Raw genomic sequence first — 24,514 nt, forward strand, 5'->3', positions numbered from 1 at the left:
ATTCCTGTATCTAAGAGCCTAAAATGTGGTACTTAAAATTAGACATAGTTATAGTCCAACATAAACAAATATGATCAAATTGGTACATATTAGGCTGAAGTTCAGCTAATGTACCCTAAGAATCTGGCTTTTGGAACAGTCATGTCATACTGTTGATTAATATATTCAACTGAAATCTTATTAAACCAGGTTTTATTTATCTTTTGATCATAAAGGTGACTATTAAAGGCTTTAAATATAATCCTACTAAATGTCAACGTTTTGATTTAGAATAGAGTCAGCAAACAACGGCCCACGGTCAAATCCAAGGCAGTGCCTTTTTTATATATCAAGTGTTATTGGGACACAGCCACATCCATTCACTCTTGTGCTGTCTACGGCTGCGCTGTGCTCTAACAGTGAAGTGAAGGAGTTGTGACAAGAGACTGCGTGGCTGGCAAAGGTTAAAATATTTCACTTTGCAATATATACAAATATCAAACCATTAAGTTGTACATCTGAAACTAATAATGTTATGTCAACTATACCTCAATTTCTAAAGAAAGTTAAAAATATTTATCCGGTCTTTTATAAAAAATGTGTGATGACCCCTGATTTAAGACTCATTTCAATTTGCGAAGACATTTTTAAATCCTGTTCTGTTACCATTATATAATTCCAAATTTATCAACATATATATTCCACAGATACTTAAATTTGTTTTTCCAAGCCAGAAAATATGGGCAAAAACAATTCAAGATTATTCAAGTTTATTACTCTCATAATAACCACAACATATCTCTATTTGAAGATATGTGAGACACTAAACATAATGCAGAATATTCAAGACTTCCTGAATGAAATGTAGAATATTCACTGTTTAAAAATATTTTTTAAAAAATGGAAATAGCAAATTTACTTTTAGCCATGTATTCAAAACTTGGGCAGGAGAGAATGCAACAGGTCTCAAGAGCTACAGCTACTTGCCTATGGTCAGTTACCAATAAAGCCTATGGAAGACAATACATTTCAAATGCAATCAAATATGATTAACTAAATTATAAGCATTTTTCAGAACTCTATATAGAAACACGTTTTTTAAATAGCACAGAACTGGATGGGAAAAAGTACATAAGCTCTAAAAAGAGCATGTTTCTTTGTCACCCACTATTTCTTAATAGATACTTATAATGAATGTCAGATAATTTAGTTAAATTTGGACATTAGAGTTATAATGAAATTAAATTCTAGTGATTACCTTCTCTTTTATAAGCTCGATCAACTGAAAGCCTTAATTGAGGCTTTTTCTTGTGATAGTTCCAATATATCTTTAAATATTTAGATATGAAAGGTCTCTGCTTTTACTTTATAAGCATGGAAAATTTGTTTTAAATCTTTACTAATTATATGACTAGTAAATCATTTCATTCTTTTGTGCCTGAGTTGTATCATCTATAAAATGCAGACAAGGAAGTTACTCTCCAGCTAGAAGCATATGTCATTTGAAAAAGCAAATGTAAGATTATTATATACTTTTAACTTAAAATATAAAGGCTCTTCCCTTTATATTGGGAATGTATAGGAAATATATCTTGGCTGGTAAAGGCTATACAAAAGATTGAAAACACTGGATTAGATGTTCTTCATAGCTCTAAAATTCTATTATTAGGTTGTTTTCCTTTACACCAATTCAATGATGACTTGGTGTCAATGATGACAAAGGTAATCTTACCTTTCTCAATATAATTCTTGGGGGCCCAAGCAGGATCCCCATCTGCATATGGATCATTATACTGAACTACGGCAGCCTCCTCATCTTCATAATCCACTGGAGGTGGTGGTGGTGGAGGTGGGGAGTCATCAAACATGGGAATGTCATCTGGTGGAGGTGGTGGTGGTGGAGTTGGACTATCAGCAACTAAAAAAATTCAGTTAATTAATTTGAATCAGAAATTAGACTAAATGAAAAGTCATAAATTAACAGAATTTAAGAAAGCTCTAATTCATGTACAGCATGCACTATAATAAAACATGCAATGATTAGAAATAAAAGCTTGGTGTGTTAAAGCTTTCACTACTCTTAATAATTTTGCAATAACAAAATGAGCTAAAAATAAGGGTATTAGGAAGTATTACCAATTAATAAATGCAGGAGGTTAGGAGACAGTATTTCTTTTTTTTATAATGAGTATAGGAGTAAAGAAGTATCCTTATTCCAAGGCTCAGGTCAAAATAAATGTTGCTCTTTGCTCAGCTCCTTAAATAAGCCTATATCACTTTTGTCATTTGGACTACAGTAAATGTTATGAATAAAATTACATTAATGGTTTGATAACCATTCATTGTGCAGATTTAAGTCCCTGATTTTAGCTTTTAATATCTTTGGTTCCCCAGAAATAAGTGGGTAGATATTTATTTTTTGTTCATTTTAATGGAGAAAAAAAGCAAAGTTGGTGGTATTAGCTCTGCTTTTATGTATAAGGTTTCTATTCTTTTATTTAAATTTTAACAAGATGAGAATTCCGAACTAGAAAATCTTGAATATTTTCAAAAATGTTTATTTTCATAATCAACTTTTGTAATGTGGAAAAGCAAGCTAAGATTTTTGCATTATTGCTAGTAAAACATAAGCATGGGATGAGGGAAAGACTAGATTCTAAAGATCCAATTTTCTAAGAATATATCCACAACAAAGATTTAAAAAAATAAAATATTGTGGGACAGTAATTAAAAAAAAAAAAAAAAACACAGAAGGTAACATATCATGCAGAACAACAAAAACAACTCATACCTCAAATTCTAAATGGTTGTGGTAAGTGTCTATGTGTGATTTAAATAATGAAAAGTGCGAACAGTGAAAAGAGAAAATGTCAGGCTAAAACTGTGTTCACTGAACTATTATGACACCAGGTAACAAATGCTCCCATATTAGGGAATTCAAAGCTGAATGCAACTAACACTTAAATTTCGAATCCATGCATTTCTTTAAAAGATAAAGACACTGATCAAAAAATAGTAGTCATGATCTATCTATAATACAGGTTTTAAAAAGTTTTCTCCACTCTATTTGGAATAATATGCTGAGACTATATCTGAGAGATCAAGATTTAAAACATTCGCAGATAATAGCCCTATTTCCATAACTACTTCGATCCTGTGATTTCTATTTTATCCTGCTGGAGGATGAAAAGGGCTATCAAAAAACAAGTCCCGTGTGGTGATGCTAACTGTGATCGCCTACAATTTATTTTTTCATTGAATGCATGGATCTTTTTTATTTTTACCCTTGAGTACAACATAAAGCTTCCTATTACTAGTGAGAAGAAAATACATATGAATCCATCCTGATATCAAAGAGCCATAGCTCATATCCTTAATTTGGCTTAAGATATAAATTATATATGTTTGCCTGAATCCCTAATTGCATTTACTCTTGATTTATACATAACTTATTAATTTAATGTTTTCACTCAACTGTTTTTATGTTCGACTTCTATGAATCTACACTGGCTTATCTTCAAACCATATACACAGGGGCAGGAATCTGGTCAGTCTAATTCTCTATGTATAATGTTTTGTCTAGCATCCTGTGTAATTAGTTCAAAATGCTTTCTGATGTTAATCATAAACAGCTATAAAAACAATGATGATTTTTTTGGAGGTTCATGTCTTAAACTGAAACACACTTATTAATAGGTTAACTGTTACATGGATTATCACCAACTCTGAGTTGGTGCAACTCGATATTTAAGAAAGTAAAGAACACAGAAAATTTGTACTTCATAAAGTATTTAAGATATTAATACACAGTTTATCACCAATCTTCCTAACATGCTTTCATAGAAAACAGATGCCAAATAAAGTTGGGCATTCTGCAGCACAAGAATGACTGACTGACTCAAGTTCATATGTTTGGTAAAAAGAACTACAATAGCACCATGGCCCTCTTTAGCAAAAACCAGGCAAGCCTAGAATAATGTACATTAATTCTGAATTTCTATGGGGGAAAAAAAAAAGTTACTAAAAAGCTAGACAGTGAGCTTTGGACGCACTAAATGGATATTCATGATGGTAATTTTTAAATAGTTCCTAAAAATTCTTGGCTGTAAGGCAGTTCAAAAGGTCTAACTGGCTTAGTTTTTAACTCTTGTAGCAATAAGGACCAGCAATTTACCTTACTCACTTATTTTTAGAAGTAAGATTCACTTATTTTTATATGTTTAAACACATTAGAGTTTTCAAACAAATTTCAAGGTTGGTTTACACTCAGAAATTTCAACATTTTGAAAATACAATGCTTTATATAAAAAGTCCATTAAATCACACATTCCTTAAAGATAGGAACTTTGTCTTAAACTATGTGTATTCGTTCCAAAGACTACTAGCACATAACACTGAATAAACAAATACTTGACTGAAGGAAAGAAGGAAATGGGTAGAATACTACCACCAGGTCTGCAAAAGCTGAATGATGGAATTTGCCAGAATGTATTCTCCTGGAAGATGGGCTGGCAGCGGATTACACATTTATTTAACCATTCTGAGATTTATTTGCATGGTGATGGTCTCAAATGAAGTAAATTACCACTAGACCACTTTACCATCTTAACCTCAACAGCTATTTTGGCATATAATCGTGATAGTGGTTTTCTTCATTTTGCCAAATAGCATTCACTATGATAGTATAACTAGGATTATACATTGTCCAGAACCTTAATCAGGCAGCAATATAAACTATCCTAATTATATCTACGTATTCAAAATAATTTCCAAAATTCATTAATTTTCACCTTCCTTCAAAGAAGACCTAAAAAATTTCTGACAGATTTGCATATTCATAAATAATCCTCATTGGCTTGCATGTAGCCAAAACACGAAGAGGACTCTACAATGATTATCACTCTTATATGGACAGATATTATAGATGTAATTTACTTATTCTTACAGATTCATTCTTATTCTAACAGAGAATCTACATATAAGTTTAAAATTATTCATTTATCAAAATCTGAGGCTGCGAAGCTTTCTCCAAAAAATTTTGTAACTACAGGGAAAAAAAAACACCTGTCCCAATTGCATAAATATACTCTCACAGTACTCTCACAGAGTAACTATCTATATCTTGATGAATTTGCTGGCAACAGAATACAAAATGTTTTCTAACTAATTACCCTAATAATTATGGGAAGCTAGTAATTTCCATCCAATTTAAATTTTTATGTTTGATTATGTTTTCTGTAAGAATCTGCAAAGATCAGATTTCATGTTTTAGATCATGTAAATATGTAAGAAAGTTGCAGTTTTAAAATTTATATAGGTCAGTAATCATGCACACAAGAGAAAAAACTGAAGACCGTGCTCTTCAGTTTAAATAACATATCTGCACCTATTTTCAAGATAAGATTAGCGTCTCAATAAAAGTAAGGAAAATGATGACTTATCAGCCATGCATGCTATAAGGAGACAGCCTCTACTCTTTGGTAACTCAGTTTTTACAAACTTACTGTTTTCCTGCACCCTGGCCACGAAGCCTGTGAGAGGTATCTGTGGAGTCAACTGAGGCATAGGGGGAGGGGGTGGAGCAATAGAAACTGGTAGCAATGACACAGTATGGGGGAAGTAAAACAGATAAAGGAAAGAAAAGGAAACAAACAAAAAGCAGAAGTCAGTTACAAGGACCACAAACATAAGTATGCAAAGAACAGTTTGCAAATGAAACAAAACAAAACGAAAACAAAACAAAACAAAAACCTGCAGAACCTTCTTCAAGTTCATTACCCACTAGTAAACCTAAAGCTCAGTTGTGCTTAGTCAACTGGTTAATTTTATTTTTAAAAAGCACATTTAATTTAATCTTAATGTTATATATTGTTTGGGGAAGATTTAAATTTACCATCACATTCACTTTCATGCAATGTAATTTTCAAATTCTCAGAAAAGATTAAAAAAATAGTTAACAGTGAAATACTGATAGAGATTTCCAGGATATTGCGTCTTTGCCATATTTCTATAACCTAACAGGTTTGTCTAGATATCAGGTAATGTTATACCTCAGAACCCAAATAAATAAATGTTATAGGATAGCTATTTATCCCATATGTAGATAACTACATTCATCACAGGTTTCCTTTAAAGACAGTTCTTATTATATATCTAAATTTACATACAGCTCTCCAGGAAAAACCCTTGTTTGTAAAACAAGGCTATTATTACTTTTTAAGTTGACAATTTTAAAGACATCACTCCTAAATTTACTAGGGAGTAAGAGTACTCCATATACCACATTAACTGTTCACTGAGTTTTATGGGATAAAATTATCTCAAAAGTGATATTTCTTTTATCACTGGTCTAAAAAAGGAAATCCGATCTAACAAACAGTTAAAATATGGAATTCTTTGCATTGAAGTAATTCCTAACAAGTCACTGGGTAGCTGGAAACATATTCCAACTTCTTTCTGGAGAGGACATGATTTATAAAAAATAATACCAAATGCTCAAGTGGGCAGCAAATGTATTAAAAATTGTAGCAAACTAGAAGGAAACATACATACGTTTACTACTTTGTCTCATTTTACCAAGATAGTAATTGCCAAAGATTGCTCAAAAAAGTCAACCTGTTTACTGGTAGTCACCAAAAAGTTACACTAAATTTACAAGAGAAAAACAATTTACTGGTTCCCAAGAATCATTTAATTGAAAGGTAGTTTCAATTAGTTCAATTTACAAATTTTGTTGGTAAGCATAAAAATTTGAAAGAGGTTCAGTGTTCAAAGCAGCAATAACTTAAAGCAATATATGTGTCATAATATTCACTGTATGGCTAAAAACAGCATTCCATTCACTATGAATCTGGTCCTAGTTCATTCTGATATTCTGTATATAGAAGGTTCTTAAATGAATAAAATGTTACAGTTTTTGACTTAAAAAAAAACCTTCCAAAATCTAAAAAAATACCGTTCAAGAAAAACCCTTAGTAACTGGCCATACTGGTTAGTACTTAAAGAAAAAGAAAAGCTACACTGCACAGATACTAATCATTACCACCACATTTAGACAGAGGAAGAAATATGCACATCAAAACACTAAAAACATTTATATCTACTACTACAACACCAACAGTAACTCAGATTGAAGGATAATTAATTTGACAACACATAGTAATATATTTAAAATCTGAGGCTAAATTTGCTTTATAATATCCAAAAGATAGACATTCAGTAATAAAAATGTCTTGTCTGAGAATAAGCAACCCACTTAAATACTGTTAAAATAAAACTACAGAAACAGGGTTAGGTGGGAAGTCACCCAAAAACTCTATTTGCGTAATAAATTAAATGCCTAAATGAGGGAAAAAATAATAAACATAAAGATGGGATCTAAAAATGCAAGGTAACATGAAAAAAACAGGTCATAATAGTGAGGTTAATAATAAGATAATCTGTGGAATATTCAGACCCTAGCTACTCTCCACTACACCAAAGGAGACAAGGAAAAATGTGAGGTAAAATTCTAATTGGTAGTTTCTTAGTAGTTTGTATGAAAATTTTAGTCTAGAAAAAGGTTGTATAAATTTGAGACTCCTGACATTTCTGCTAAAGTGGTTTTGAATTCTCATGAGTTTTTTGCTATAACACAATTAAGCTTTAACTCTAAAATTTAAACTAACAACAAATAAGGTAACTTTCCCCCAGTTCTGCTTTAAAATTTATGCTCAGAATATGGATTATAAATAAAAAGAACTTAAATCAACTTCCTATGTAAACATGGAGAAGTCGGTGTTTTTTTTTTAAGTAAATTAATAAAACTTACAGCTCTAGAAAGTAGCTACAAAAGCTATGTGGGGAAAGTGTGTGTCAGTCTAGGCCTAGTGATCACCTCTTCAAGCCAGTAACAAATAACTGAATAATAGTCTCATTTCAGATTTCTTTATCTGTTTTTCCTTTTTGGATTAAGCATCTTAATATGAGAGTGAAATTAATGACTACCATAAGCAATTTGATCTTCCTAACATTACATGCCCAAACTATTTTCTAATCTTATTAGCTTTTAAGCATTGATTGCAGTTAGTGTTGAGATGTGCAATTTGAGGTGAACAGAAAAAATCAAAAAGAAAATCCTCCCCACTGTTATAATTATTCAGAGACAGAATAAGCAGACATCGCAAATGTTTTTTAATGGTTTTGAACTCATTTCAGTATAGGTTAACAAGCTTAAAAGTGATAGCCAGCAATTTCATTATATTATTTTGAAGAAAAACAACGTCCACAGTATATTAAATTTTACTGTTACTGAATAGTCTCAAATGTGTCGATAAGAATAAATTCAGCTTAATTTCAGTGTCTTTCTTTTCTAGTTTTATTTATAGTAATAAAAATATATTAAGGTTAAATTTTAGTATACAAGTATACTAAGACCGATTTTTTTTGAGAGAAAGTGATAAGCAATTATTTTTTAAATGGTATGATTCAAGAACTAACTTCCTACAGCAAAAATAAACATGAAATAGCACAGGTTCAATTGTTGTCTATCACTAGCAAGAATAACGGTTTCAAATAATTTCTTTCAAAAAGAGCTCCACTGATGCTGTTTGCCTGCAAAGCACAAGCTTACTTGAATTCTGAGAATAAAGTGGACCTCCATTAACATGAGGCTGAGCAGAAAATTGCGCAGTCACAGAGGGAGTTCGTCTGTATCCACCAGAAGATGTCGAGGAAGTGGTAGAGTTGTGTCGAGAAATCTGCCTGGTCATTGTGCCATACTGGGAACCAGGAGCTGAGCCTGGGGCCGCTGAAAAGCATTAGTCAAAGGCAACCAACAAAGAACTTGAGCACTGTATTATCACCTCCAATAGCAGAACAAGCGAGGGGCTCCCAGTAAGAAATATTTATTACTTTAAAGCCCACAGCACAAAATAAAGAGAAAAGTAAAAGTAAAATACAAATAGCTCTATCTCTGAAGTTACAACCAAGGAAAAACAGATACAGCGTGGAAAGCTGCAAAAGTCAATAAGTAACATTCTTAAGCCTTTTAATTTAGCATAATTCTAAACTGTATTTTGCTAATATTATGTAAACCTTTTTTTCTGTATCATTTTAGAACACATAACTTTATATATAAACTGTGTCTCTGCAACAAAATAGGTACCAAAAGATAGTCTGGTGGAAAACATCAGTTTTTAAATGTGAATGTATTAATTAATATCTACTATACAAACTTCTTCCTTTCCATTACCAAATCTTCTGAAGCACAGTATAAGAATCCATCCAGTCAGATCCAAGTTATACTATAAAATTTTAATAGTTAAGCATATTTTCCACATATAGTACAATATTTATTTGAATGTTTATTGTATTAGCAGTATCAACACATTATAGTTGAATCATTTTTTAAGAGAAGTACAACTTCTAGATTTAAAGCTGTTAAATAATGTCAGATTTCTTGTGTATCTCCAAACTTTAAGTATAACATACTTTTCCCTATCACTTAATTTTTTTTTTGGTAACTGACAAAACTAAAAAAAAATTCAGACTGTAAAATATGGACATTTTAAGGTAGCTTTGTGTAGGAAATCCATTCTCTTTCTTCATATTTGGAAGGCTTTTTTTTTCCATATTACACCCAAAACAATCTTCTTTTTTAATTATCATGCATATCTAAACTGACTAAAGTATTAATACTTAAAATTGTATTCAATGTCATCCTTACTAAGATTTCAAAAGTTTTATACTTAAAAGGTTAATAAAGTTCAAAGCCTCTAAAGTTAACTATATTTTCCAAAGGTAACTCTGGAATTAAGATTAACCTCTGTACCCAACCCAAACACCTAGCAATGAATATGTAAAAAGGCAGCATCTTACGTTTCTTTTCATTCAAGTTGTCTAATTTAACCTCCCCTAGAGGTCATAAGAGTTATTAGATAAAATCGTACAGCAGAGGTTGTTCGTTAAAAGAAGTGCTCATATTTAACACTTTGGAGCTCCCAAGCCATAGGCAGTCACTAATTATTTAAATCATCCACATATTCATTTTCTAAATAGAAAAATATTTTAAAAATAAGTCTATTCAAAAGCTTTCGTGAGTAATTTTGGACAGCTAGGTTTTCTAGGAAACTAAAAAGTAACTCTATAACCATTTTTAATAGAAATCTCTGTAAAATTACTTTTATATTTCTCTGACCTATATAAAAAGTATATGTAATCCAAGTTATTTTTCTTGGTGATTTAAAACCCAAAACCAACTATTCAGCATTTCCGAACTATGCCTATTTTAGAATTTAATTTTATTATGAAATAAACCATAATACCAAAAGGTATATTGATACATATAACTATATGTTATACATATAATTATATATATGCATATGCCTATATGGTAATATGTATTATATAATTATATGTAATGATCATATAACTTATTTACAAAAATATATAAGTACACATAATTTTTAAAAAATAAAATAAGATATATACCCTGCTCCAAGAAATAGAATATTACCAGTATCACTGAAGCTTCCTATATGTCCTCTTCTGGATCACAAACCCAAAAGGTATGTGTTAAACATTCACTTTTTTTCATCTTTTTTTTTTTTTTTTTTACCATATACAGCTTTTAAAAAAAACCATAGGTAATCTTAAATAATACATATAAAGATTTTGCAAATTTATATTTTTATAATAAGATGATTATACATTGTTGGCTTGCTCTTTTCCTTACGACTTTATTTTTCAAGATTCATCCATGTTGTTAAGTGTATCAATATATCATCCATTTTTATTGCTTTACATGAAAACATACCACAATTTATCCATTCTATTATTAGACGTTTCGGTTGCATCCAGTTTTGCTATTACTAACACTACTACTACAAACATTCCTAAATAAGGTTCCTGAGTTCCTCTACAACAGTGGTTCTCAAACTTCAGCGCTGATCAGAATTTCACCTTGAGGGCTTGTTACAATACAGATTGCTGGGCTCCAGTCCTCAGAGTTTCTGAGTAAATCTAGAGTGGAACCTAGGAGTTCACATTTCTAACTAGTTCCCCCACCATGAAGATGCTGTTGGTCGGGGGAGGGGGAGTGTCACTGTCACACTCTAAGAGCCACTGCTCTAAGAAGTGGTTTTTAAATTTTATGATCTCAGGGATCACTCCTTAAAATTAGAGAAGCTCAAAAGCTTTTGTTGAGGTGGATTATAGCAACAGTTAATTACCATATTAGAAATCAAAAGTGATATATCTTTAAAACACATGAATCCACAAATACAAATTCCATTAGCTATCAAAGCAATGATTTTATCATATGTCATATAGCCTCTGAAAATTCCACAGTACCAGAATGAGAATGAAAAAGGCAAATAAATCTTATTATGAATATAGTTCTGATCTCAGAAACTGCATGAAAGAATCTTCGCAACCCTCAGGAATCCCATAACATATTTGGGAACCAGTACTCTAAGGTAAATATTTAAAAATGAAATTGATAAATCTAAGGTAGAAACTCATTTAACTTGGCTAGTTAATAAATTACTTTCCAAAGTGAGTGTATCAACTAATAAACTCTGACCAGCAATGTACTTCCCTGACACTGCCCTTCCTTATCAACATTTGATACTAGCAGACTTCATTTTTACCCATTTGGTGGATAAAAATTAGTATCTCACTGTGGTTTTAATTTTCATTTTTCTGATGATCAATTGGGTTGAGGAAAAATTTTTTTTGACATGGATTGTCTGCCAACAATTTCTATTATTAGGGTCTTTTGTTATCTTCTTTTGCTCCTTCTCCTTTGAGTACAAGTACAAAAGTTTGAAAAGATGTTGCTGGAAGGCTGTATTTCACAATAATGAAACTCAGCTCTCATTATTTGAAACATCTCATTATCCATTTCTACCCAGATTATTGCTATTGTGTATTTCTAGGCTGAACGGTTTTATATTGAGTCTATATTTGGAATTCCCTATATGCTCAATCCAGTCACTCTCAACTTGGGAACAATTTAAAGTTATTTTACTGAAAAAAATGTTTCATGGGCTCTTCAGATGCACTAAGTACTGGGCTATATCAGAGTTTTTCAAACTGTGATCCATAGGAAAGCCTCAAAGCACCCCAAACCGCACATCATTTTCCTTTCCATTTTTCTTCCTTCTGCCCCTGCCTTCACTCCAATACTCTGACTGTTGTATATACCAGGGAGTTCCAAATCAAGGAGAACTTTTTAAAACATATTACATTACTAATTTAAAAAAATTTTTGAACAATCACTGCTATACTTTTCCTAGACAAATCTAAATAATATAAACCACATTAAAATGGTTATAAACAATGCACAGAAATATTTCATATTACAGAGGAAGTTATTCTATATTTGTTTTCTGTGTAACTTCAGAGGCCTTTCACCAGAAGAAATTAGTGTAAATTAGATTTAACACTTTAACCTTTGTATTACCCCTTACAACCTAGTAACTATAAAAGCTAGCAGTCTAACAGAGGAGTTTATTATGAATTACGCAAAGTAAGGTAAATCACTCCAATGGTTATGCAGTCTCACCTATCACAGTGCTCACTGGGAGAAGTGGTGGAAGAGGTGGTGCTGGTGGAGCTCCAGAAGGAGGAGGGACAGAAATGTTTTCTAATAAAATAGTTTATAATTCAGGTCAGAGTGCAAGAAAGAGAACTAAACATTCTGAAACAGTAAGAAAGTACAATGTTTTGGAAAGAAGAAAAAAAAAGAGAGAGAGACACACCCATATGTAAAGCATGTTCAAATGAATAAGAATTTTACTAGGTAAAGAGGCCATTGAGTTCATACCTGCATTAACTATAAAATATGCCTGTTTTTATAAGTAGCTTTTCTCCTTTTTCAACATCCTTGAAGCTAATAATTTTTCCCTAACAGTACTGATTATCATATTTACTTTTAAAATGTATATTTTTAACACTACAAAGTCTTCATTTCATTTACTAGAAATCAAAGGACTAATTTAATGCTCTGCAATGATTTTTTAAATTTTTATATAATCTAAAAAGTAAAAGAACTTTTCCTTTTACAATCCCATTTTACATTCATGGTATTTTACTGAAATATATATTGAATATCATATATAAATATAATGAAGTCGCAGAAGAAACTAACATCAGAGTTGAAACACCAGCCTACGAGGCAATGCCAAAACACACTGATATATAATTCACATTATAGACACTGATCCTTTGGTTGGAGTATGAACAATATTGGTTTGCTCTCGAAATAATATCATTCTTGACTAGTCCCCTTGGAAAGTAATTCTAAAACAATATGACCAAAAAGTTATTTAATAAAGTTATTTAATATGTTTTATATGTGAGGAGAAATGGCTGGTAAAACCCTAAAGACTGTGTAAAAACTAACCTAAAAAATGTTTTCTAATTTGTTAACATTTATAGTCTAGCAACAATCACATAAATTTAGCAAATAATTTTATCTAATAAAACTAAATTATTTCAGACTTGTGTAAAAAGCATAAATACTACTATATATTAAAATAGATTAATAAATAACATACCTGGTCCAATAGTGGGTGGTGAAGGTGTAGGCACGGCAATGGGAATGCCAATACTGCTGCTTCCACTGTTTTCTCGACTTCCACTCCCCCCGCTACTTCCACTGCAAAGAGAAGAAAAAATTGTGAAAAAGCAATTCTAAAGATTTATCCAAAACAATTCCCACAATCAACTCAAAGCCATTAACTACTGCCCTTTATGATATATATGTGTATATATAAATTTTAAAAATTGTTCAATATCAATTTTAACTCTAATACTTAGAGTGAAACACAAGAACCACTTCATTTCTCAATCTTTTGAAAATCGAATGAATCATAACAGTACTCAGAACTATCAGAAGAGATCATCCTACTGAGAAATGGGTGACCAATAAAGTCTTATAGTGCAATGAGTCAACAAGGGTTTATTTAAAATCTACTATGAACAGCAGTGATATAAAAGCAGACAATAACCATGATGTCATGGAGCTCAGAGCTGAGAATGGGAAAGGAGACATTAAAAAACAGTGTGAAGCATGTCACAAGAGAAAATGCACAAGATGTTATAGAAATTAATAAAAGGTTAACCAGTTTTAGCCTGGAATTAGTCGGAAAACCTCCACGCATCTCAAGGAATGGTGATAAAACAGGAAATTTTCAGGAAAATGAGTGAAACAACAAAAAAAGACAGTAGTGAAGTAGTGGGAGGCATTCTAGAAAAGTTGTTACTGTCAAACTCTAAAAGTTCCCTCTGATTCTAATTCCTATGGACTTAGTGCCCCTTTAGGTATAAGACCTCATCCTATATACTTGTTTTTAGTAATCTGTGTATGCACAAACACGTCTGTAAATGTACATATGTGCATGTGTAGACTCAGACTCCACACTTTGTTTTAAAAACAACATCATTGGTTCAACAGGCCCAGAAACTTAACAGGGCAAAGACTTGCACTGCCTAGATAAAATTTTTACTTTTCTTCTCCAATGTGATAATTCTACAATTACATTATCACTTGTTAATGAAAGAAAAAGGAAATAAAAGAAAGATGTTTATATAACAAAAACAGCTTTAATGTGAAGGCCTCCCTTAACTTCTTCAAGCCAGGTGATCAATAATCTGCTTTGAAACAGCAATGCATCATAGATGTAATGAATGTTTTTGCATTTATTATCCTCTTCTACAATTACTGGCTTATGTGCTTTTTTTTTTATTTTGGCAAATTACAGCTCATGAGCCAAATCTGACTCATGATCCAATTTCTTACGACCTGTGAGCTAAGAACATTTTTTATATTTTTAAATAGTTGGAAAAAATCAAAAGTAGAATAATTTATGACACACTAAAATTATATGAAAGTCAAATTGCAGTACTATATATAAAATGTTATTGGAACACAGCCTCGCTCGATAATTTACGTATTGTCCATAGCTGCTTTCGTGCTACAGTGGGGAGCTGAGTAACTACAACAGAGACCATATGGCCCACAAATCCTAAAATATTGACAATCTGGCCCTTTATAAAAAAGTTTGTTGATCTCTGTTTTAACAGAATGAGCTTCTGGAAAAAAAAACTGTCAATTTATTGGTATGTCCCTAATACCTAACGAAGTAACTCTTAATAACTAGTTGTTGTATATAAACTACAGAGAAAAACCAAGCTTTGATAAAATAATTCAGTAACAAACATGACCTCACTCAACTGCAGATATCAATATAAGAATGTATTTACTAAGAGTAGCAAAAACAACAAATGCCAATTACATAGTATCTAAGAGCCTGATACCCTATTTAGTTGAAACCCCAAAAATGGTTTTACTAAGTTATATCTCTAATACACCAACCTAAAGGTCAAGGTAAACAGAAGTTCTTGCTCAAGTTATGAGGTGAGAGGTAAAATTAAAGAATAAAACAAATTAAGCTGTACAATAAATATGTCTAGCTTTAAAAAAGTGCCCCAAAATGGAATGGCCACTTTTGGGGGAAAGAAGGTAGAGGCAATAATTGGGTAGGGGCCTGAGGGGGACTTCTGGTTTGCTAGTAAGGTCTCATTTTCAGATCTGGGTGATGATTACATGAGTATGTTCAAATTGTATTAATCCATTAAGTTGTATACTTAATAAAGTGTACACTTTCCTAAATGCAGGTTATGCTCCAAAACCAAGTTTTTAAAAATCCACTGGGTAGTTGATTTGTTGTACTTTTTTATTAAACAATTTATACTATAACATAATCTGGAGTATATCAACTCTCAATAAATTCTTGCTCAGGTCTAAGCTAAGTCTTCTTTCCTCCAACCTCTCAAAAAGTTTAAATCATGCTGTATAATTTCTGATATTTAACCTCTTATCTAAAACAGTAAGAGTGGCTGCCTTGATCTTTTTTAAAAGACTATTCTAAAAAATACTCTTTGGCCTCAATCCAGATATCCATCTGTACGTCTGTCAAAAGGAAGATATAGCAGCAATCTACTAATAGAATAAACATATATTTAAAAATCTAAAAATAAGAAGTTATGACAGAAATTTTCAGGAGCATAAACAATATTATTACCCTCAATGTTCGGTATTAGCATTAGAACAGTACTTTACTTAACAACTTTATAGAATTTGTGACCAGTCAATAACCCTTATATTCAGATGTCCAAAGTCTCAACCTAAAGGACTGATTACCTGTGTGTCCTTGGTCTCTGATTTAAAGACGCTGTCCTGCCTGGGCTATGCTGACTTCCAAGCCTAGCAGGACTTGTCATATAGTCATTAGGAACTGTTGGAGGTTTTACAGGTTCCAGGGTTTTGTAAGGAGTATTCCGTCTAAAGAAGCATTAGAGAAAGGAACAATGAACATGAATGATAAAATGGTATCTTCTGCCCAATCTGTGATTGCCCCTTTGTAACAAAGTATAACGAGTTTTTAAAAAACATTTAACAAAATGTATTTAAAAAATTCTTAATTGTAGTATATAACTTTTGTTACTTTATGCAAAAACTAAAATGTTACCTTTTCTTAGGAAAACCAAAAGAAAGGGTAATTTAAAAGTTCTAACCTTATTTTAAAAAATACTGGTTACAATTTTTTAAATGCCCAATAATACCGAACCTTAGAAATAGGCATTATTTCCAGTTCAGTTACCCACAGCCATTGTCCTTGTACATTATGGAAGCTAAATATCTCCTCTGCAATTTATTCCTACCTCAATGTGGAAAGATTGGACAAGTACATTCTGATCCTAGGCATAATGCCATTACTTTTTCAATAAATGATTTTAACTTTTATATTGAATAATTTTATGTTTTTTTTTCCAAGGGCAAGGAATTTACAGAATGAAAGTAAAAACCAAGATTCAGTAAAGTTGATTGTTGCTTCCTATTACTATAAAACAATGATTTCCTAGTCCTCCACTAAAAACTCTAATATACTATTTCCAATGCTAAGGTGAACAATCTTTCAGAATGTCTCACCAATTATTCAATATTTTTATTGCATTGAGAATTGCGAAGAAAGAAGCCACCAACTGTTATCTTTTCTACTTCTCAAACTGGCTTTCCCACAAAGCTATTCAAATATGAAGAGCCCCAAGATTACCAGCAGAAGCACAGTTAGAAGTACTTCAGGTAAAGAGCCCCTAAGTTCCAGGTGGAAAGCAGTAGAGGAAACAAGAGCTGCAGGTTATCGAGCCAAACTACACAAAATAGACCACTTATTCAGAGTACTGTAATATAAATACTGTAAATACATGTGAAAAGCACCATATGGAATCCTCTGGTCATTTCATTTGAAATGAACTTGTCAAATTTGTGGGGGTTTTTAAAAAAGAGAATTAAAAGATAAAAAATAAATTAATGCTCATTTACACATGTACAAAATATAGAGAATATTATAATATAGAGAATATTATAAAACAGGCAGATCCATTTTGGATTCTGTTCAAGGAAATAAGAACCAGAATGAGCTTGTAAAAGGTAGTGTCACATTCAGAAGGTCCCACAGCAAAGATTTATACATTTAAGTCACATAAACATCTTTTCCTTAAAAATATGAATTTTCTTGTAAAATATAGTTGAATTCTTACCCCAATGTTCCCCGGCCTGACATAGGAGGACTTGGTGGTTTCTGAGTGGGAGGATTTGTTCTCGACAGTGTGCCAGTTCTTGCAGGCTGGTTACTTCCATGCTAAAATGTAGAAAAAAAGAGCTTTTATTTTTATATCAAATTGTTCTCTTAGTGTTTTGATACCATGTATTTTTTTTTTTAACACCAGAATGTGAAGTAAGGATTCCCAGACAGTTTTAACAATAGACTTTGGTACTATATTTTAAAAGGTCAAGAAACCACTTACACTTGACTTTTCTTATTATTTTGTGCTATTCATACCAATTTATGGCAAAATACAGGTGAAATTATTAGATTTTCTATATCATTTTATTGTTAAACATGTTAACTGAGATCAAACATTTGCATTCAAATACTGGGTTTCCCAAAATTTCTGAAATGTTTACATGAATGTAATATAAACTGCAGATCTCAATGTCAATTTGTTAAAACAGTTATCTGAAAACTGATTTTTATCCTAACAATTCAGTAACAAAGTCATATATGATGTCTGGGAAACCTCCTAATTGTAAGTCAATAAAAGCAAGGCAACTATCAAAAAATGAGCAAAGCAATAAATGTTAGCAAAATTAATGTTCCTATATAAATGCAGATGTCAATATATCTTTGATATATTAACACATCCAAGCTAAATGTTGCTGATTTGAACTGAGTTTGAGTATATTTAATCTACATATATCCTATGGGGAAAAAGCAGACAGACATAGGAAGAGTTTTCAAATTTTAGTGGCTCTGCGGCCTCTATCAATATAGAGGTAATACTGTGGATCAAATGATAAGTAATATCTCTTACCTTGGCTTTTAGCCACTTTACGTTGGCAAAAAAAAAGGGGGGAAAAAGTAGAAATTAATTCTAAATAAGTTATATCTGATAGGACAGGTTTACATTTACAGTTATTCCATTCATGTTTATTGACTTTACCCAGCCATTATTTTCAATATCTTGTAAAGAAAAATGTATCCATAAACAGTAGAGAAATATTTATGTGTATTCACATATTTTTAAAAGACTATTCCACAAAAGAAACCACCACTTAATCATGCCAATCTCATGCAGTTCCAATAATGTTAGATTAGTATTTTATCCAACTGATCATAATGATAAACAAGCAAACTTTAATTTAACATATGAAATGTAAGGCTACTTTAATACATCATTGTACAAGACTTAAGACTTTACTGGATTATAAATGCCCAAGTACAAGTATTCATTATTTGAACAGTTTAGTATTTTCAAAAAGTGATAAAATGCAAGTGTTGGAATTCAAAACAACAGGTTGTTTTTCAATTTGGAAAAAGACCTAACACCTCAATGTTTAAAAACAAAATCACTCTCACAGTAATGGCTTAGCCAGATTCTAACTAAGGAATAAACAAACAGGGTCTGGAAACTCTCATTCGTAATTTATGAATCCAAACCTGACCAGGCTAACACTAGCAGGAAGTTATAGGTTTAGTTCTAAGTTTTCTTCTGAACTAGTTCAGCCAAAATTCAAAACTAAAGAAAAGCTGCTCTGATCTTAAAGGCTACTTCTATGAAACATGACTAGTCTATATATAAAATAATATGTACATATAAAAATATGAACACATGTACGAAAGAATATGAAATAATGTATACAGTCCTAAAGCATCATTAGCTGTACTATGCCACTTTAGAAGAAGTATCGTCAGGTTGTAGAATCAATCTTTTTATAAATTCTGAGGTTTCAAATTCTTTCCATAACATTCTGTTCTAAATATGTAGTCATCGTTTTTCAGGTGATCATAAAGGCAACATTAAGGAAAAGCATTCAGTGGAGGAATGCACTTTGTCCTAGATACATTATAATTTCTAGAAACTGCCAGAATTTTGGTATTCTTTAATATTTGTTTAGAATGATATTGCTCATTTTTACCTGGAAACAATGTCTGGAATTCTACCTAGCTACTAACTTTATCACCAGGATTTAGAAATTAAACTTTAATAACATTATTATCCTTGAAGATATGGTATACTAGAAATTTTTAATTAAGCCAGCAATAATCTTTTTAAAAAAATTGAAAAACTGGAGAAATAAAGCAGCAATGAGACTAGTAGGGTAAAAATAATTGTGTTTTTTTTATAACTCAGAAACAAAATATGGACAAATATGCCACATACAGCTTCTAAGATATAATGTTCTCACAGAATACCCATCCTCCTACCCCCAGTCAAAAATATATTTTAAAATACTCTGTGTAACAATGAGAAAGTACTTAATGTCACAGAACTGTAACTTAAAATGCTTAAATAGCAAATTTTTTGTTATGTATATTTTGCCTCAATTTTTAGTTTTTTTCCCCAAAAACCCTGTGTCTAAAATATCCATATTACAAAAGTAGATTGCCAAAATTCACATCTGTATATTTTCAGTATATATATATATCATGTGTTTATACTTCCCATTTACATATATATGATGAAACAGTTAAATATTCTCACTGAAATGTCCTTGTAAAATGTGGTTTCATCTTAAACCCTTCTAAGTATTATGTATTAAACACAATTTAGTGGAGGGATAACATAGGATATTCACTTCTAAGGTGGTAACAGAATTTTTTTATGAGTATGTACTGCTTTAATGGGAAGAAAAATCAAGATGAGGTAAAAAAGGAAGTGAATGAGTAGGTATTTTTAATTGAAAGGCATGTAATACAAAAGAAGTTCTTCCAGACTCTCAAAATCCAAATCCCATCTCAATCTAGTCTAAAATATCTTATATTAGAATTGAATTTAAGCTCTTATACGACCCTAGTCTCATCTTTGGGTACAAATACAAGAAACAAACGAGCAGCCTCCTCTACATCTGCAAAGTGTCTCAACATTACATATAACTTCCAAGCATGACAGCAAAGGGGAAATTCTAACAGTCTAGAAGAAGGGCAGAATACAGACCAATGTTGTCAGCTATACTCCTCTCTTGATCAGGAACCCCAGATAATTCAGAATGCAACAGATCCAGCAATAGCCCCAGTCTGATCAACCGTCTAGGAAAAACTTCAACATTCTAGGTGATTCCTAAAAATTTATTACAAGTATTCTAAAAATCAAGAACAAAATCAAATAATGGTCCTCTAAGAAAGGGACTATCAAATTTCAAAGGAATAGTTCACCCTGAGCAAAGATGGTTAAAGAATTCAAGTCACTCCAGGTGCCTGCAAAATGACCCATGAATACCTAAAGAATTGACAGGCTAAAGGTATCCTTCAAGTGCGCTAATTCTACCATGCTATGAAATGGACATGGGCAACAAATAATTTCTTTCCTAAAAGCCTGTTAGGGTGAGGAGTGGGAGAGTCAGAGATGGTGAACAAAACAAAATCACATAAAATTTTTTATTTTTCCTATGTTCTGAAATTACATCTATATCCACATAAATGCACTAATGTATACATATATTTAGGAATAAAGTTTTACAGATTATTTTCTAAGCCAATTCTGGAAAGAATATAAATTTTTTATTTGTAAATATCCATTTGGTAGTGAAAGCAAGACATGGTATTCACAACACAAATTTATAATATTAGTACTGGATTCAAATGACTTAATTAATAAACAGCTCTTTCAAGTCTTAATATCTTCCTGAATACAGTCCATTCCACAGGTAAAATTCTGTCCGAGGTTAGCATAAAACATAACTAATATTAAATATTTTATGAAAATTGTAATGCTGGTTAATAGCTAAAAACATCTATTAATTCAAGAAAATTATCTTTATGACCATTTTCCTCTCCAAAGTATTTATTGAATAAATTATTTCAAGTTAATAATACAGAAATGCTTACCTTGACACCATGGCCCACATCATCCAGAACTGTATAGTCAATAGGTTTCCGAATATACCTTACAGGACGCTCCATATTTGCAGGTGCTATTATTTTGTGAGTTCTTGATGTATTCTTATTTGTTGTCAAAATACCAATCTCCCTTCGGGCCACTTTCTCTTTATGGATGTCCACAGTCTATATTTTAAGTTTAAACAAAGCAAGAAAATATTATCAGGCACAGTAAATAATATATATAATGTTCATATATATTGGATGATATATAGGTTGCACCATAAGACTGTAACAGATGTCTATTGTCTAGTGAATACTATGTCTTTCCCTTCAAAATTAAGTAATTATTCTTAAAGCTCAAAACAGGAAATATCTTAAAGGTAATTACAAGTACAAACTAATTTAACGAATTTGATTCTAAAATAATTCTCAGGAAAGCCATTTTCTTTCCTAAAGCCTTGGCGTTTGTGAAAAGGAAGGGAAGTCCTGCTCTCAGTGGCTTGCTTACACTTCATGCAGAGAAAAATGATAAGAAGCAGAGGTTACAGATTGGCAGCATACAGCCTACCTAGTACTGGCCTTTATGGCTTTAAAATTTTTTTTTTTTATTTAGTTGTCAACATTTAAAAACTGGATAACAGCACACGAGCAATAATTATGCAACTGCTCAACAATTTAAACTTTGGCCTAAGAGTAAGGGGAAACCAATAACAAATTTAAATTGAGAGACATCATCAGATCTCAGTTCTAAAAGATCCCTCTGGAAGAGGAGATGAGGCCAGACAAAACAAGACTATTAGCAGTGAGACCAGTTAGGAGGGACTTCTGGTAGTCTAGGTGAGAAAAAGGAAGGATGTAAACTGAACTGAAGCAGCAAGGGGTGGGGCAAAAAGAAACTGTCAGAAAGAAAACAAGTTTAACATTAACGCTTGCTTAAGATTCTATTTCACCAGAATTTTAAAAATTGGGAAGGAACCTGTAATCAAAAATGTTCTCCCAGCTCCAAAGCAAGGTAAAGGAGAAAACTTTCCTTGGGTCTCTAGCACTTTTGCAATCTTGCAAAAAAAGATAATGACTCCTTTTGTTCTGGATATTTATACAGTAAACAGCCTTAGAAGATATAGTGTCTCCTTGGAAAGGGAAATACAGGTTTATGTATTGTCCAGTATAATAAAGATAATGTCACCCTCCAGGGCAAAGGTTGGCTTATTGCCCATTATAAAAGATCTGTTCCCTTAAGCTGATAATTCTTTTCTTTTATGCACCCCATTCTGTGTGCAGGCATCATCACTTGGCTCTCTTGGAAGAATCCTATGGAAACTGGGGCTAGTTATCTGGCACAAATGCTGACGCTCTTGCTACTGCTACTGCCATGAGTAATGACATCCTTCGTCTGTCTCATGTCTTCTAACAGGACCCATGATATTGCGGCACACTAACTGGTTAGCTTGCGTGAAGGGTGAAATCTCAAACCCTTTGCAATTTTTGACAGTTTTGGCAATGAGGATGGAATGCTGACAAAGACAAAGCGTTCTAGAAGTGGAATGAGAAGCCAGTTAACAGGAACTGAGAGGAGATGATGGGAATTGTGGGTTAACATGTTGACTAAATTGTACGGTCAACCAGGCAATGAATGGTCCAAAACTTTATTAGCTGTTAATGAGACTGAAATGAGGAGGTCGTTTAGGCTGAGCACCAGGAAGTAGCATGCTCAAAGACAGCAGCCTGAATGACTCTGCATACTGTCAACTCTCCAACAAGCAGACAATCAGCCTCAGCAGGTGTGCCGTCTGAACAGCTACTACTAAGATTTGTCTGGTGGATGGAGGAGGGAGCAAGTAAGATTCTGTCCCCTACAAAGCAATGTGTCAGGAGGAAAACTGAAACTGTGATGAGAACCAAGAGAATCTTTTAGAACTTAGGCTAGTTTGCAAGGAGAACTTTGAGGCGGGGCACATAATGTTTGTTAAAGAAGAATGGTAATAGATGGCTATCTTATTGCTCAGCCCCTCCCTCAGTCTATTTTGTCAACATTCAATCCACTGAGTGAGTAAAAGGCCTCAGCATTTTCTGGCAACAAGTCAAGTCTGCTCTAAGAGAGCTTTGGCTCCCTAGGGAGAACTTTCCTGAGAAAACTCCCTCGGGTACTGACTAGTCTTAGGGCTCTTACTATACAATTGAAAATGATGATGGTGATTCACTGGAGAATGAGAAACTCACCCAAAGAAATCTAGATGAATTCTTGCTGCCAGCCCTACCAGCCTTAGAAATCATCACTAATCCTTATGTCGAAATCCAGCAAGACTTCAAGAGATATTATCTTGACAATGGAACACCAAATAGCCCAAATTAGGTGGACTCCTAAAAATGATGCCGCTGTGCAGATCAAGCCCAAGTCAGCCAAAGGGTACAAACCCATGGCCAGTGCCAGAAAGCAATGTGGCTGTGGCTGCTGAATCAAGGTGTTCCCAAGCAGAAATGATGGTGTCAGTGCTACAGAACATAGGGCTTTGGATGAACCAAAAGCAACACAGGTTTAATTGGTTGATCAGCTTGCAGCTACAGTACCGCTCAAAATAAAATGCACCTTGTTTACTGGTGCACAGGTGCTCTCTCCCAACCCCTCCCTATGCCCCAACCTCAGATGCTTTAAAGAGAAAGATGACTAGCAGTGGGATCAAGTTTGCCAAGTCTTCAATGGGAACTGAGGACCAAACATACCTGGGTATACCAGTTCACTCTGTGGATGGGAAGAACTCAAAATTTTATGGCTCTCTTAGATACCCATTTCTGGGTATTTATCTGAAGAAAATAAGAACACTAATTCAAAAAGATACATGCACCCCATGTTCAGTGCACCATTATTTGCAATAGCCAAGATATGGAAACAACCTAAGTGTCCATCTATGGATGAATGGATAAAGCAGCTGTGGTATATAGATAGATATACAATGGAATACTATTCGGTCATAAAAAAAGAATGAAATCTTGCCATTTGTGACACCATGAATAGGCCCTGAGGGCATTATGCTAAGTGAAATAAGTCAGATAAAGAAAGACAAATACTAAAAAACAAACAACAAAAACAAGCTCATAGATAAGTC

The 24,514-nt window shown here is 32.6% G+C and overlaps 1 protein-coding gene across 9 annotated transcripts in view; it reads right to left on the reverse strand.

Annotated features, from left to right (window-relative positions):
• ABI1 (abl interactor 1) overlaps window positions 1-24,514 on the reverse strand; it is an 88,431-nt gene that overhangs the window by 2,755 nt on the left and 61,162 nt on the right. For 2 of the 9 annotated variants that reach the window (XM_025043463.1, XM_006907021.3), the window contains 8 exons: window positions 21,417-21,593; window positions 18,403-18,417; window positions 17,569-17,669; window positions 16,169-16,309; window positions 13,521-13,621; window positions 8,591-8,767; window positions 5,484-5,570; window positions 1,712-1,897 (listed from right to left, as the gene is read on the reverse strand). In XM_025043463.1, the coding sequence (XP_024899231.1) occupies window positions 1,712-1,897; window positions 5,484-5,570; window positions 8,591-8,767; window positions 13,521-13,621; window positions 16,169-16,309; window positions 17,569-17,669; window positions 18,403-18,417; window positions 21,417-21,593 (985 nt within the window). The remainder of the gene's footprint in view (window positions 1-1,711; window positions 1,898-5,483; window positions 5,571-8,590; window positions 8,768-13,520; window positions 13,622-16,168; window positions 16,310-17,568; window positions 17,670-18,402; window positions 18,418-21,416; window positions 21,594-24,514) is intronic. The other 7 variants (XM_015585609.2, XM_006907025.3, XM_006907023.3 and 4 more) reach the window with 7 other exon arrangements.

Source organism: Pteropus alecto, unplaced genomic scaffold, assembly GCF_000325575.1.
Source record: "Pteropus alecto unplaced genomic scaffold, ASM32557v1 scaffold11, whole genome shotgun sequence".
NCBI lineage: Eukaryota > Metazoa > Chordata > Mammalia > Chiroptera > Pteropodidae > Pteropus > Pteropus alecto.